The sequence below is a fragment of the Cataglyphis hispanica genome, chromosome 5 (genome assembly GCF_021464435.1).
Source record: "Cataglyphis hispanica isolate Lineage 1 chromosome 5, ULB_Chis1_1.0, whole genome shotgun sequence".
NCBI classification, from domain to species: domain Eukaryota; kingdom Metazoa; phylum Arthropoda; class Insecta; order Hymenoptera; family Formicidae; genus Cataglyphis; species Cataglyphis hispanica.
This window is the reverse complement of record NC_065958.1, coordinates 9,530,179-9,546,079: the sequence shown is the minus strand read 5'-3', so window position 1 is coordinate 9,546,079 and position 15,901 is coordinate 9,530,179. Positions and strand designations below refer to the sequence as shown.

General features: G+C 24.1%; 3 protein-coding genes across 4 annotated transcripts; all 3 read right to left on the bottom strand.

Moving 5' to 3' along the window:
• Window positions 1-292: 292 nt before the first annotated feature.
• Window positions 293-5,147, bottom strand: LOC126849586 (G-protein coupled receptor Mth2-like). The gene is made up of 6 exons (XM_050591549.1): window positions 5,065-5,147; window positions 3,985-4,366; window positions 3,176-3,254; window positions 2,072-2,256; window positions 1,817-1,979; window positions 293-716 (listed from the first exon to the last, which is right to left on the bottom strand). Exons 2-6 carry the CDS (start codon window positions 4,337-4,339, stop codon window positions 293-295), a joined length of 1,206 nt encoding a protein of 401 aa, XP_050447506.1. The 5' UTR covers window positions 4,340-4,366; window positions 5,065-5,147.
• Window positions 5,148-7,648: 2,501 nt separating this feature from the next.
• Window positions 7,649-10,948, bottom strand: LOC126849634 (ester hydrolase C11orf54-like). Of its 2 annotated transcripts, none has more exons than XM_050591647.1 (7): window positions 10,835-10,948; window positions 10,112-10,200; window positions 9,938-10,036; window positions 9,471-9,661; window positions 8,990-9,275; window positions 8,179-8,381; window positions 7,649-8,109 (listed from the first exon to the last, which is right to left on the bottom strand). In XM_050591647.1, the coding sequence occupies exons 2-7, from the start codon at window positions 10,194-10,196 to the stop codon at window positions 7,903-7,905; spliced, it is 1,071 nt and encodes a 356-aa protein (XP_050447604.1). In that variant the 5' UTR covers window positions 10,197-10,200; window positions 10,835-10,948; the 3' UTR covers window positions 7,649-7,902. The 2 variants fall into 2 exon arrangements, with proteins under 2 accessions (XP_050447604.1, XP_050447605.1); XM_050591648.1 differs by having other exon boundaries at window positions 9,011-9,275.
• Window positions 10,949-13,026: 2,078 nt separating this feature from the next.
• On the bottom strand, window positions 13,027-15,102 carry LOC126849585 (ester hydrolase C11orf54-like). The gene is made up of 6 exons (XM_050591547.1): window positions 15,027-15,102; window positions 14,853-14,951; window positions 14,388-14,578; window positions 13,913-14,198; window positions 13,567-13,769; window positions 13,027-13,500 (listed from the first exon to the last, which is right to left on the bottom strand). Exons 1-6 carry the CDS (start codon window positions 15,100-15,102, stop codon window positions 13,282-13,284), a joined length of 1,074 nt encoding a protein of 357 aa, XP_050447504.1. The 3' UTR covers window positions 13,027-13,281.
• Window positions 15,103-15,901: the final 799 nt, after the last annotated feature.

Below are 15,901 nucleotides of genomic sequence, written 5' to 3'. Positions count from 1 at the left end.
AACTAAAAAAAAAATTTCGAAATTTACATATATATTTTAAACCATAAAGTATATTTAAAAAAATTATAAATAAATTTAAAAAAAAACTATTAAATAAATAATAATAAAGTAAACAGAAAATAAATAATAATAAAGTATAATAATAATAAAATAAATAATAATAAAGTTAACAGAAGAAGATAAATTTTCTTCTTGAAATTTTGATTTAACTAATATTTAAATAATATTATTATAGATTAAAACAAAAAGATATCTAATACTGCATTATTCATTCTCCATTCGAAAATTATAATTAATTGCTAATCATTGTGCATGCGTGTATGATTTGGTTCTGCGATAAAATTTTTTTGTGCACATTGCAACATTGGAATTCAGTCCTATCTTTTTCACATATTCTTTGTTTGCAAGAATTCATCTTTTTCTGCATAGACATATCTCCTGACGTAATGCACGACGAAGTACTTAACGATGTTACATTTGTTGAGCATTGATCATCTAAAAACAAACCGCAGCCGAATTGCTTCAACAACATTCGCTTGATATCTTTTTTACATAGAAAAATAATAAAGACACAGAAATGCGGCGTAATTTTCATTAAATTAAGAACACATAAGAAACAATAGGACGGATTAGGATTTTTAGGCCAGATCATCATAGACCATTTTATTCCCATCGTAATAAACTGCAGGATAAATAGCTTCAGACATAGAATGAACCTGCAAACAAATATATATATATATATATATATATATATATATATATATATATATATAAAATATATGTGTGTATATACTTATATATATATATGTATATATATAAAATAACAATTATAAACACTATTAATCAAGTTATCTTTAAAAAATAATGGCACAAATTATAATCTTAAGATAAAAGAAGAAAAGATAGTTGTAATTTTTTTTTAAGATAGTTTTTAAAAATGTAACTTTTTTTATATGAAATAAATTCATTAAATTTACTATTTGTCACATTTCAAGAATTGAAAACATTCTCAAAATAACATTGAAGTGGCAGTAGTGTAAGAAAAAAAGAAATAGGGAATATTTTTTACATTCAATAAATTGGAGCTATTTTCAACCAGCTAAGACTCGAGAAAAAATCATCATAGGCAACAATTTTAGAAAATATTTTAAAGCTTGAAGTCTCAATTTTGATGTTTTAAGGCGTCTGACCACTCTGACTGTTCGACAAATAGGTTTATTTTTAAAAATTTGTAAATTTGAAAGTATAAGACAAAATTTATTTATTTTTGGCAATATAGTAGATTAGGATTTAAGAATGTCTCTTTTAAGTTTTAACAAAAAATATTCCAAAATGGAGCCACACTATTCACGAATAAGCAAAAGTTTTTTTTTTTCAGATTTATTATAACTGAGATAAACTTACCACCAGCTATGCGCGTGGACTTCCACGGCAACAGTTACAGAGCCGCCATTTTAAAATATTTTTTGTTAAAACTTATAAGAGACATTTTTGAAACTTTAATCTACTATGTGGCCAAAAATAAATAAATTTTGTTTTATACTTGCGAATTTACAGATTTTTAAAAATAAGCCCATTTTTCAATCGGTCAGGGTGGTCAAATCTCTTAATGGTAGGTTTTAAAATCTTTGTGTATATTATTTTAAAATATTATGTAAGTAAAAAAAAAACTGAGCACACAAAAAAAATGTCGCCTACAAATAATCATCTCTGTCTTTTATCAGAAATGCAGATCTAGACGATGGTAAAAATATGTCGTTAAAAATATAACAGCATAAATTATCACACGTAGATGCAAAAATATCTGAATACAAACCATTTCTTATTGTCATTATATCTCTTGCTCTCCGAATCTGTCAAATGACTTATATCTTTTTCGTAGCGCGCGATCTTCAATACCGTAGAAATGGATAAACAAATGCTACTAATGATGCAAATACTTTCATATCCGTAAATATACAATACAAACTCTTTCGTTCCTGTAAATATAATACGAGAAACATTATACTATTTCTCATAGTATATTAAAATGCGGTGTTAATAGAATTATCTGTAAGAGATGTTCATTTACCAGGGAACCAGCAATTTCCTTCGCGAAAACTCGGTCGCAAAATCTCCGGCAAACATTCGGAAACATAATTCACAATGACAGTGATAACAACGATGAAAAAGGGTAAATCCCACGCAAAGATTGAATAAAACACCAACTTTCTTTTTTCTCGTTGTCTTACGTTTTTTTGTAACGAACTGAATCTTCTGCAGAACGCAATTTACATGTCATATTTAACAAAAAATATATTTAAAAAATCACATTGTAAATGTACGGTAAAATAATGTTTGCTTTTGATGAAGGCTTTCTCGAAAATCCGTTCTACAAAAATAAATTTACATAATACGACAAATCACACGACTGAATTATTACGAAAAATGGTTTAATATATTTGTAAAATATTTAGATACTATCACATATTTATTTATATTATTATGTAGAGATAAGACAATTGCAATCTGTATTGTCTTTTTATTATATTATATAAAAAAGAAAAAACATAATATATTAAATTCATAAAATGTTCAAAAAAATTTCAAAAAAAGGGAGTTTATTGAAAATGTTCAAAAAAAAGAGAAAGTTTATTAAGAATAGAAAAGTTTATTAAAAATGTTTATTAAACACGTTTGGAATTAAAAAGCTTATTAAAAATGTTAAAAAAAAGAAAGTTTATTATCGCGAATTTATATATACCGTGAAATATTATAGATCAGATAAAAATATTTTATAAATATTTCATAATGTTTATTAACCAATATGCCATTTTTACTTTTTAAAATTGAATAGAATTTTAGAAAATAATAAGTAATTGTTGGAAAATTTTCTCCAATAATAAAGATTTTCCAGAGACCTATTTATTTGAAATCATAATTATTATGCTTACACTCTAAACTTATAGTATCATAAGCCAAACAGTTGCTTGCATTGTCACAACAAAAAAAAGATTTTTTTTTCAAAATGTCATATTATTCCCCATCTTTACGTTATTCTCAGTATATATAACATAAAATATATTCCTATATATTATAAAAAATTGTTTTGTTGTATCAATCAATCATATAAAAATAAATTAAACTGGGACAAGTTAAAAATAAAATATAACATATAAAATACTTGAGAACTTACCTAAATGTCCACCACATGTCAAAACTCATTATACTTAACCAGAAGAAGCTTGCCAAAAAGCAAAAGTAAGTAGAAAATGCTAAAAAAAAATATTAATAACATGTTAATCCAATTGAATTGAAATGCACAGGAGGCTTAAAGTTACTATGTTTCTTTGTTTAAAAATAGATTTAATTTAACTATGATAATTATACTCAAATTTTATAACAAAGATGAAATATTTCATAAATGTGCTGATAATAAATAAAATGTCGATTCAAGATATAACTTTGCAAAAAATTAAAAACACAAAAAATATATTTATTCAGATTAGCTATAGACTAAAATGCATCCAAAATTTCAATCATTCATAAACTTCTTATACTTTTCACAAAATATTAATTTATTATTAAAAAATAAAGTATATGTTTACACCAATTATTAACCACCTCAAATGATTTCCGCTTGATCTTGATGTTGATCTTGTTTCGCGCAAACCTTGTTTCGCGAAGTACAAGGCGATATAGATTCGATCTTACTTCGAGCAAAAAGTTGCAAACTCATGTGAAATCATATATTTATAAACTTTGTTTAAGTAATTAAAACTTTTTTTATTAACCGAGCCACAAGAAAGGTCAATGACCTTGATCTTGACCTTCTTAGAAGTCAAGGTCAACGTCAAGGTCAACCGGTCAAATCGTTTGGGGTGGACTGTGCAAAGGTAAATATTTATTAAAAATAATTCGCAAATATACATTATTATGCCTAAAATATATATATATGTTATAATGATTGCATAGGTTTAATGCAATGATTTAAATATACTGTACCGTTTGTAATACAGACTGAATAATCTACACTATCCTCTTTGATTAGAAAAGACACAATGCTAATTGTGTATCCAACAGACATTGCACTGGTGTAATTGCATAATATGAAGCTATGTACATTCCTGAGTTCTGACAATATGGAATACACGAGACACGTTGACATCAAAAATGATACAGATGCTATCTGAAAGCTCATATTTATGATACTTGTATTTTTGATGTAATTATCACGCTTGTCATCAGTTGCCGCAATAGAAATCTTGTCAGGAGTGAAATTTTGTTGAGATTTCGATGATGAAGCAAAAAGAAGAAAAAGCGTGCAACACCAAAATGTCAAATTTTGTCGACACGTCATTGCTCTTTTGAAGCGTCGAATTTATACCTGGAAAATACATACTTATTTTTTTTTGTTCTAGTTATTATAATATTTTATGTTAACTTTTATACTTTGTAATGAAAAGATGTCTTAGAAAAATTTGCAGTAATAAACTTAAATTTATAATTTTTTTTAACACACGCACACACAAACATTATATATATATACATATATATATATATATATATATATATATATATATATATGATATATATATATATATATATATATATATATATATCTTGATATATATATATATATATATATATATATATATATATATATATCGATTTTGCTTTGATTTTAAAATTATCATTATTACGCTAAATCTCCGAATAATATTTATCTTTTTTCTATCAATTTTTTTAAACTTCTCATATATGTCTATTTCAATATAATCAACAAGGAAATGTGATAATTTAAGAATATAGAGTAATTAAATAAACAAACTGACCTTATCGTGTTCATGTCAGTCTTTAAATTTTAAATAATTAAAAAATTTTATGAATTTATGCATTTATTTAATTTGTTTTTGTATTATAGTTGAAGCATGAAAGTAATATAATTAAGTACAAACATATAAATATGTAATAAAATAAAAATTATCTTTTTACTTTTTTTATCAGCAAATCTTCTAAGATTTATCTGTTTTATTTTAACACAATTATTATTGATGATATTATGATTGATTTTAATTATCTTACTAAATTCAATAAAACTTCTATACTGCATCCGGTTTCAACTTCTTTTTTTCAGTCAAACGCGCAAGAAACACGTGCCGACACAAACGAAAAGATGCGACTAGCGAGGACGACGAACCGTCGATAGCTATAAGAAAACAGTCTACTACTGTATTAGTAACACCCTATACACATACAATTACTTACACAAGATAAAATTTTCCTAGTAAACTTCCACGCAGGGTAGTTTAATCAAACAATGGAATAAAGTAAACTTTTGATTGTTTTTCTCAGATATTTAATGCTTGAATAAAAAATGAAAAGTCAATATATATTTTTAAGAAATTATAGCGTATCCGATTATTAGGGCGTTGCGTAAGGAAGGCCGGTTTTGTCATGCGTATAGTGCGTGCCGCACAAAAAAATCAATACGAAAAAAGGAAAAGGTAATTAGAGCCCGGACGCGGGTAATTAGAGCTTTATAATTGTGTACTGTTTTTAAAAAACAATGTTAATGCGTTTAATATAGATTAACATATTAATAATATAAATTAACAAATCAAATGTTTTGGTCCACTTCGGATCTTTATCAATAAAAATAATCAATTTGTTTCAACGAACGATGAATAACTTCCGCATACGCCTCTGTCATTTATCAATATTTACGCCTTTTTTAACTTTGCGCACATAATTGTTAAAAATCTTGAATTTGCCTTGTTGTTAAAAAGCGCTAATAATCATTACATATAATGATAATTATGCAATGTTAAAAAAAATTAATAAAAGAGAAAAACTATTTCTTGGACTATTTTTTAATATATTTAATAATATTGAGAATTTAAATATTATTAAAAATATTACTTTAAATTTGACAAGATATTAAATAATTTTACAGTTTTCATTTGATACATATTACGTAAAAATTTTTGTGCGTCATGAATTTAATTAGGTAAAATATAAAATGATATCTCAATATTTTATGTGCAGCAATTTATTTATTTTAAGTTATAAATAATTTATGTACGTTTGTATACAAAATATAACTGCATGAGAAAAAACCGAACAAAAGAAAACAACTATTTTAAACAGTTTTGAATAGTTTTATTTATATACATATATTTATAATCCATTTAGATCATATCTAAAAAAAGACAATACATTACCCTTTTTTTATAAATTATATTTTAAGCTTTAGAGATAATTTTCTTCTTATATAATAATATTATATAAAATATTAATATGTATAATAATATTATATAAAATATTATATAAAATATTTTACAAAAATTATATTATATAAAAATATAAAAATATATATTATGTAAATATTATATAAATATATTATGTAAATATTAAATAATATTATATAAATATTATAAAAATTAAACATATGTTTTATTATAGAAGATGTAATAACATAAATAGATTTAGTGTGAGCAATATAACAAATAAAAATTTAAGATTTAAATCTGAATAACTGTTATAATATTCTTTTAATAATAAAATCTCATTAAAATTATATAATAATTATTTACATTACTACAATTACAAATTTTTTATCAGAATCCATGGTATAAATAAATTAGCTTATTTTCATTCGATATATGTTTTAATTGTATTAGCTTATAATAATTTTATTTGCATTTCTTATTCTCTCAATTTCTTTATTTTTTATATATTTATATCTTGATATTTATATCTTTCTTCTAAGAGTAATAATAATTAACGTCATGAAACAAGAAGATGTCGGCGCCATTTAAATCATCACCGCTATCTTTGATATTCTTTAAAAATAATTGTTAATGATTTTGTGAGCTGATGAGCGCTATGTAAAATACGGACATTTGCAAACCGGATTTTACAATTTACTGTCAGCTATTAAAGAGATATATCTCATCTATAGAATAAGTTTAAAGAAGAGATTTTTCTTGCATTTGTATCTCTGATTAATCGTTTTTCGAGGTAAATTCTTCTATTGTATCATATATTTAATATAAGTACAAAATATATACAAAATCTTAATTATTTATCTCTTTTCAAATAGTTCTGTTGTAATTAATGTTGTTGTCAAAGCGAAACTAATACTGACTATACTCTGATAATGAATTTAATATAAAAAGAAAAAAAATGATTTTTTCTAAATAATTTAATGCATCCAAAAGTTGTATAAGTGCCATGAAACTTTTAATAAGAAAAATGACAATAAATACAATATTCACACTTTCCACATAAAATGCGTGCCAATATTACTTGCATTCTATTCTGCTGTCCCCTTGGTTATCGCCTAATTGAAGACAAATGCATCTATTAAAAAAATAAAATTTTTTTTATTTATTTGTCTTTTTTTTCACTTTGTAAGAGTAACTTTGTCATAGTATATTAACTGGAAAGAGCAAATTATTCAAAATTTTTAATTTCACAGACTTGTATTACTCATTAAAAATCATAAATCCATAGAACTAAAAAAAAAAACTTTTCTTTAAAAAATATAACAATAGAAATGTATGAATATAATACAAATAATATAATCTGATATATCACACAGGAGGAACATTTTATTATATTATTTTGTAATAATTTTTTGTACAGTTTATTATTGGTATGATTAATAAGTTTATTTTATAATTTACAAATAATAATAGATTTCTTTATAATAATAGAAAAAAAATATTTAAAAGATATAATATAAAAGCATAAAATAGCTGTTAAAAAAAAAAAAATTTAATATAATATATATAAAATATAAAAAAAAATACATAAGATATCTTTAAAAAAGCAGTATAATTTAATATTAAAATTTATAAATAACAAATCAATAATTGCATCAGCAATACTATTCTAATTAAAATTGAGTGCGATCTGTCAGATGGTCGCCAATCGCATTACGTCTGTAAAATCTATCAGTTCATTGCAACTAGGCCGTGGATCGACATGATTAAATATTCTTGCAGGATAAAAATATCCCAAATATTCTACTGGATCCATGGATTCGAGATCTGTATAAAAGTGTCCACCTGCTGCTCCGTTAGAGGAAAAAGTGTGAAAATGGGTTTCAGTAAGCCCACATACCTAAAAACACAGCTTGTAAATACTTATGATTATATTATTACTTTTAATTTTTATGGATTTTGACATTACCTCTAGATCAGAAAATTTACAAGCGTCTTTGTAAACAAGGTTACTGCTAAGAAGCGTGCCAACCGCTACCAAAGGTGCATCTAAGTCACAATAATGAAGCCAGTTATGAATACTCCTTGCGTTTGTTAAGTTGTTATCCCAGTTATATGGCATAATGTGATGTCTTGCTCTTCCACTTTTCATTACAAATGTGCCACCTAAGCCTGCGAGAAATATAAGAAAAATCATTTATCTATATTTGTTGTATAAAAAAAAATATATAAAAAAAATAAATATCATTACATCATCATGTTAATTTCTTCTAACAAAAAACTATACTAAAATATTACTTTAAATTTGACAAGATTTAGACAAAACAGATAAAAGAATAAAAGATGTTTTTTTTTTAACTATTTTTTATTTATTTAGAAATAAAAACCATCATCTAAGTATATTTAATATTTTTAATCTTTTAATCAAATTATCACAAAAATTGTATAAAATACAAAAAGACAAAAAAAATTAAATTATTATATCTATACATCTCTATGTTAATTTTTTCTAATAAGAAGCTAAATTGAAGTGTTTTACTTATCGAATAAAGTAATATAAAAAATTTTGTTTTTAAAAAATAAAATAAAATTAATATATTCTGTTTTTTATTACAAAATAATAAACTTTAGTTCCAGCAATTTTTCAATGTAATCACATTATACCTGCAAAAGAAGAGGGAAACCTTGATTCTCATTTAAAATTAGTACTTTTTATTAGAATTGATAAGATTTGTTTAATATATAAAAAGAAAAACATTTAATTATATTATTTCTCTCACCGATTAGTTTTGGATAAATACCACTGGAGTATTTCTTCTCAAGTGAATACTGTAATGCCGTTAAAAATTGCAAACCAATGCGTTTCTTAGCCCGCACTTTAAGAACCTGTCCCGGCTTTCCTTCACTAATGAAAAAATTGCCGTGTGGATAGCAATGAGGATCGGAATTAGTTATCGACTCTAGTGCACATCTTCCTGTTGTTTCATCGAGAAATGCAAGGTGGCTTTTGTTTATTATTTCTATATCATCTTCGGTTATTCGTGAGAAGGATGCGTTCATAATAAGCTATACAAAAATAGCGTTCGTGTAAAGTAAATATAAAAGAATGAAACTTTAATAACTTTATGAATTATCAGTATTATAGCATATAATTAAAATTAATGATAAATAAATAAATATTAAGATAAAGCTAACAATAAAATAGTAATAAAACACAATAGTTAATATTCTATTTTGCATAAAAGTTTCAATAATATATACTTCGCCTAATTGAACCAAATATTGTTGTTGTAGACGTAAACAAATACTTGCTCCAATGATCAAGCCATTATTGAAGTTATTATAAATTTCTTTTATAATTCTTTTAATACTGTATTGAAATTCCGATTCCATAAATGGAAACAGGTAAGACATACCACTTATTTCCGAAATTACCGCATCACCACATAATCCTATAAATAAACATTTTTATCTTAATGTAAGTCGTCGACTTTTCATGAATTTTTTAGATGTTTAAAATCTCAAAAATAAATTTCTAAGTAATTTTATCAAAATTCATAAAGGCAATAAAGATATAGATTGTTGCCTGAAATGTATATAATTTTTGTTGTTAGGTATCGTGTAAATTCAATGTATTTTATGTATTTAATGAATTCAAAAAAAGAGAAAAAAGTCTCATTATTTTCAATATTTTTTACAAAACATTATTAATTTTTTTTTTTGTTCACCTGATGTGGCAAGATTGAAAGGTTCTTGAGTCAGATCAGGACAATCCACCCATTCGACTGTAGCCTCTACAAAATGGTACCTAAGTCCATTTTGTAGAACTGAATGTGCGTGAAATATATGTAATAATAATTATGTTTTAATTACAAATTAAATAACAATTATTTTATATTTACCTGAAGCAAGCTCTTCACGTTCAGGTACAAACAAATCGATTTTTCTCGTTGAAAATATTGGGGGATTGTTAGGCATTATTGTCATATATCTGTTAATATAATATAAAATTGTGTATGGATGTGTATACAAAGAACAAAATTGTTAAATAAGTAGTCAACAAGGATATAGTAATTCAGGCATCAGATAATTATAGTTATTTTAATGATAATAAATTTTTAATTATTTGAAAATAATAATATTGCATGAAGCAATTTTAACGAGTTTCAAAAATCGATAAGTTCACGAGCTTACATATTATATTAAATAATTTTAAGTTAAGAGTTTAATGCAAAACTTGTTGAACAAAGTATTTGCAACACTTATTTGAATTTTTGTTATCAAGGTTTTCAATATTATTTTTTTTTAAACTGCTAATTTTTCCCATTTTGATAAAAAATGATTTCTTATATAGAGAGATGCATTTTTTGTCGTCTTTTTTTTATATTTCTATTTTCATTTTTTATGATAGCTATTTACGAAGATTTTATTTCGAAATATTATGCAGCTGTATTGCATTGGCAAACAAATGTGATTATTAAACTAAGAGAATTTTAGCAACTATTTTAATAATTTACAAAAGTACGTAGTCAACATATATTTTAAAATAATAGAAAACAAATGTGTATGTATATGTGTGTCTGTGAGATGTATTCAAATGTTGTATAATACTTTTATTTACTTACGATAATATATAACGTAATCTATACAATTATTATACAGATATGAAACGATTGATATAATGGTAGCTTGATTAAATTTCACTAAATAGAAAAATAATCTTTCTTGAATTAGGTGAGTATCGAAACAAGGTATTTAGAAATAGAATTTGTCATGTGTATGTGTTATTTGATATATAATAAAAACAAATAGTGTAAACAAATATAGAACTGTAGCAATCATGAAGAAGGAATTAAAGATCAAAATTTTAAAAATATTTAAATTTACTAGCCAAAAATACATTTTCTAAAAGTTTATATAATACATTCTTAAAAAAAAAGTATATTTAAAATACATTGACTTATAAGTCTATTTAGAAATTAATGATCAAAATATCTGCAATAATAATGTAAAACTAAAAGCAAAAAATACATTAACAAGCCATGATCATATCTATTTTTGTTGATATTATTATTATCAAGGACGTAATTGTAGACGTTATGCTTCTTAGATTAAATAGATATCAATGTAATGTATTTTGGCAAAAAACTGTTTTATCTGATATGTAATAAAAACAAGTAATGTGGACAAATATAAAACCGTAAGAAATGACTGAGAGAATCAAAATTTCATAAAAAATATTTAAATAATATTTAATAAATTCACGAACCAAAAATATATTATTTTATAAAAATTTTAATTTTTAATATAACAAAGAATTTTTAATATAACGTAGGCAAGTCAAATATAAACCAAATTTTTTGTAAAACATTTTATTCGATCAAAATATTTTATTTGAACAGATATCCAAATTGCAAGAATTGCAAATTGTCAGACACATGTAGCATTATTTTTTATGATATGAGAATAAAGAAAAACCAATCTGATTGCAAATATTTATCCTTAGATATTAGTGGAAACTATGTAGAAAAATGATTTGAATGTGTGTTGGAAATATTTTGATCAAATAAAATGTTTTGAAAAAAATCATATTTAACTTGCCAACGTATTATATATAAGAACAGAGTTTCTTTGCTTTAGCAAGATTTATATATATATATATATATGTTACTACGTTAAATTCATTGAATCTCGACATTAAACAATTGAATTTATCTTACATATAATAAAAACAGGTAATATAGAGAAATAGAGATAACAAGCGTAAAGAGAATGATTGAAAATCAGAAATCATTAAAATCATTTATGAGATTGTAAAGAATGTTTAAATTTAATAAAAAATAAATTATTCTGTAAAAATTACATAATATTTCTTTTTAAACAAAGATACATTGGGAAAAAATTAATCTATAAAAGTTTATAAAAAATTCAGCCAGTTTATAAATTGACAATCAAGCTATGACAATCCTGAAATTTAAAATAATAAAAGTCTTACTCTGTTGTTGATATTATGTTGTCAAAAAACGGTATTATACGATATCATACGATATATTTCTGTGCTTTTATATTGCACATACACGCAAAACACATACAAAAATTTGAATTTAAAGAATGTTCATAAATATCGTACTGTTATCAATAATTATTAAAATTTAAAAGTTTTATCCTTTTAATGTAAAACAATAATTATTTTTTATATAAATTTTTAAAATAACTTTAATATATAAAAAAATAGGTATTAAAATAATAGTTATTTTTCTGACATATTTATTTTTACTTTATAAATTTGTATTTTATTAATTTGTTTACTCATAAAGCTAATATTATTTTAATATACTATTATCAATTTAGGAAATATTTACAAATAAAATGCCGACTTAAAAAAGTTTATAAAAATTTATTTAGAATTTCAAAAAAGCGCAGTATTGAAAATGTGTTATAAATTGTTTAACATTATTAATGATTGAAATATCTTTTCAATAAAAATAATTTTCTTGAATCGTGTAATAACATATAAAAATATACTAAGACATGTAAAAAATATTCAAATTTAATATTAATATATGACGAAGTTATATATTAATATATGACAAGAAGAAGCGCATCACAAATTATTCAGAATTTTTAATTTAACGAACATGTAACTTATTAAAAATCATAAATTTATATAATTAAAATCAAAAAATAATCTTTTCTTCAAAAATACAACAATAGAAATATATGGATATAATAATAAAATAATAATATATACTAATATATCACATAGAAGGAATATTTTAATATATTATTTTCATAATAATTTTTTTACAGTTAATTATTGTCTTGATTAATAAATTCATTTTATAATTTGCAACTAATAATAGATCTTTTATAATAATAAAAAAAATATTTAAAAGACATAATACAAAAATATAAAATAGCTGCTAAAATAGAAAAATAAAAATGAAAAAAAATATAATATGTATATAAAATATGAAAAAGAAAAATACGTAAGATATCTTAAAGAAAAGCTATATAAATTAACATTAAAATTTATGAACAACAAATCAATAATTGCATCAGTAATACTATTCTAATTAAAATTATGAGATGATCGTCTTGGCATTATATCGTTAAAATTTATCAGTTCACCGCAACTAGGTCGTGGATCGACATGATTAAATATTCTCGCAGGATAAAAATATCCCAAATATTCTACTGGATCCATGGATTCGAGATCTGTATAAAAGTGTCCACCTGCCGATCCGTTAGAGGAAAAAGCGTGAAAATGGATATCAGTAAGTCCATATACCTAAAAAAACAGCTTATAAATACTTATGATTACATTTCCTTTAATTTTTAAGCATTTTGACATTACATCTAGACCAGAAAGTTCACAAGCATCTTCGTAACTCTCGACACCGCTGAGAAGCGTGCCAATCGCTACCAAGGGTGCCTTTAAGTCAAAATAACGAAGCCAGTTACGAATACTTCTTGCGTTTGTTAACGTGTTACTCCATTGATACGGCAAAACGTGGTGCCTTGCTATTCCACTTTTCATCACAAATGTGCCACCTAAGCCTGCGATAAAAAAAAGGAAACGTTTATCTATAGTTTGATTGATAAATCTTGACTCTTGTTCAAAATTAGATGTACTGTTTATTAGAATTGGTAAAATTTTTCTGTTATATAAACAAAATATTTGATTATATTATTTCTCTCACCGATTAGTTTTGGATAAATACCACTGGAGTATTTCTTCTCAAGTGAATACTGTAATGCCGTTAAAAATTGCAAACCAATGCGTTTCTTAGCCCGCACTTTAAGAACCTGTCCCGGCTTTCCTTCACTAATGAAAAAATTGCCGTGTGGATAGCAATGAGGATCGGAATTAATTATCGACTCTAATGCACATCTTCCTGTTGTTTCATCGAGAAATGCAAGGCGGCTTTTGTTTATTATTTCTATATCATTTTCGGTTACTCGTGAGAATGATGCGTTCATAATAAGCTATACAAAAATAGCGTTCGTGTAAAGTAAATATAAAAGAATGAAACTTTAATAACTTTATGAATTATCAGTGTTATAGCATATAATTAAAATTAATGATAAATAAATAGAAATCAAAACAAAGCTAAAATGACAATAAAGCACAATGGTTAATATTCCATTTTGCATAAAAGTTTCGATAATATATACATCGCCTAATTGAATAAACTGTTGTTGTCGTAGACGTAGACCAATACTTGCACCAATGATCAAGCCATTATTGGATATATTATAAATTTCTTTTATAATCCTTTTAATATTGTACATGAAATCCGATTTCGGGGATGGAAACAGGTACGACATACCACTCATTTCGAAAATTACCGCATTACCACATAATCCTATAAATAAATAGTTTATCTTAATGTAAGTTGACTTTTCTTGAATTTTTTAGATGTTTAAAATCTCAAGAACAAATTTTCAAGTAATTTTATCAAACTCCATAAAAGCAACGAAAATATACATTGTTTATGATGTAAAAAAATTCTACATATTTGATGCACTTGTAAATACAAAATGAGAGAAAAGAATCTCATTATTTTTAATAATCTTTACAAAAAATTATTAATTCTTTTTTAATTTATATATTGATAGTAATTTTTAAATATTTTTTACCTGATGTGGCAAGATTAAAAGGTTCTTGAGTCAGATCAGGACAATCCACCCATTCGACTGTAGCCTCTACAAAATGGTACCTAAGTCCATTTTGTAAAACTGAATGTGCGTGAAATATATGTAATAATAATTATGTTTTCATTACAAATTAAATAACAATTATTTTATATTTACCTGAAGCAAGCTCTTCACGTTCAGGTACAAACAAATCGATTTTTCTCGTTGAAAATATTGGGGGATTGTTATGCATTATTGTCATATATCTGCTAATATAATATAAAATTGTGTATGGATGTATATACAAAGCACAAAATTGTTAAATAAGTAGTCAACAAGGATGTAGTAATTCAAGCATCAGATAATTATAGTTATTTTAATGATAATAAATTTTTAATTATTTGAAAATAATATTGCATGAAGCAATTTTAACGAGTTTCAAAAGTCGATAAGTTCACTTACATATTATATTAAATAATTTTAAATTAAATAACTTTTATGCAAAATTTATTAAACAATATATTTGCAGTACTTATTTAAATTTTTATTATCAAGATACTCAATATCAATTTTTTTATAACGGCTAATTTTTCTCACTTTAACATAAAAAGACTTCTTACATAGAGAAGTGCGCTTTTTGTGTCGTTTTTTCTTTTTCATTATTTTATTTTTATCCTTTTTAATAGCATGTAGATATTTACGAAGATTCTATTTCAAAATATTACTCAGCTATGCACTGCTTTGCAAACAAATGTGATTATTAATGCTAAGAGCACTTTTAATGACTATTTTAATCATTTACAAAAGTAGCTAACATACATTTCAAAATAATAGAAACGTGTGTGTACGTATGTCTGTGACATACTTATCTAAATAATGTATAATACTTTTACTTACCGATATATATATATATATAAAATGTAATCTACAATTTATTACACAGATATGCAAAGCGATTGACGTGTAATGGTAACTCGATTGAATTTTGCTAAGCAAAAATGATGTTTCTTAGATCCAATGAATATCGATACAAAGTATTTTGGAAACAAAAT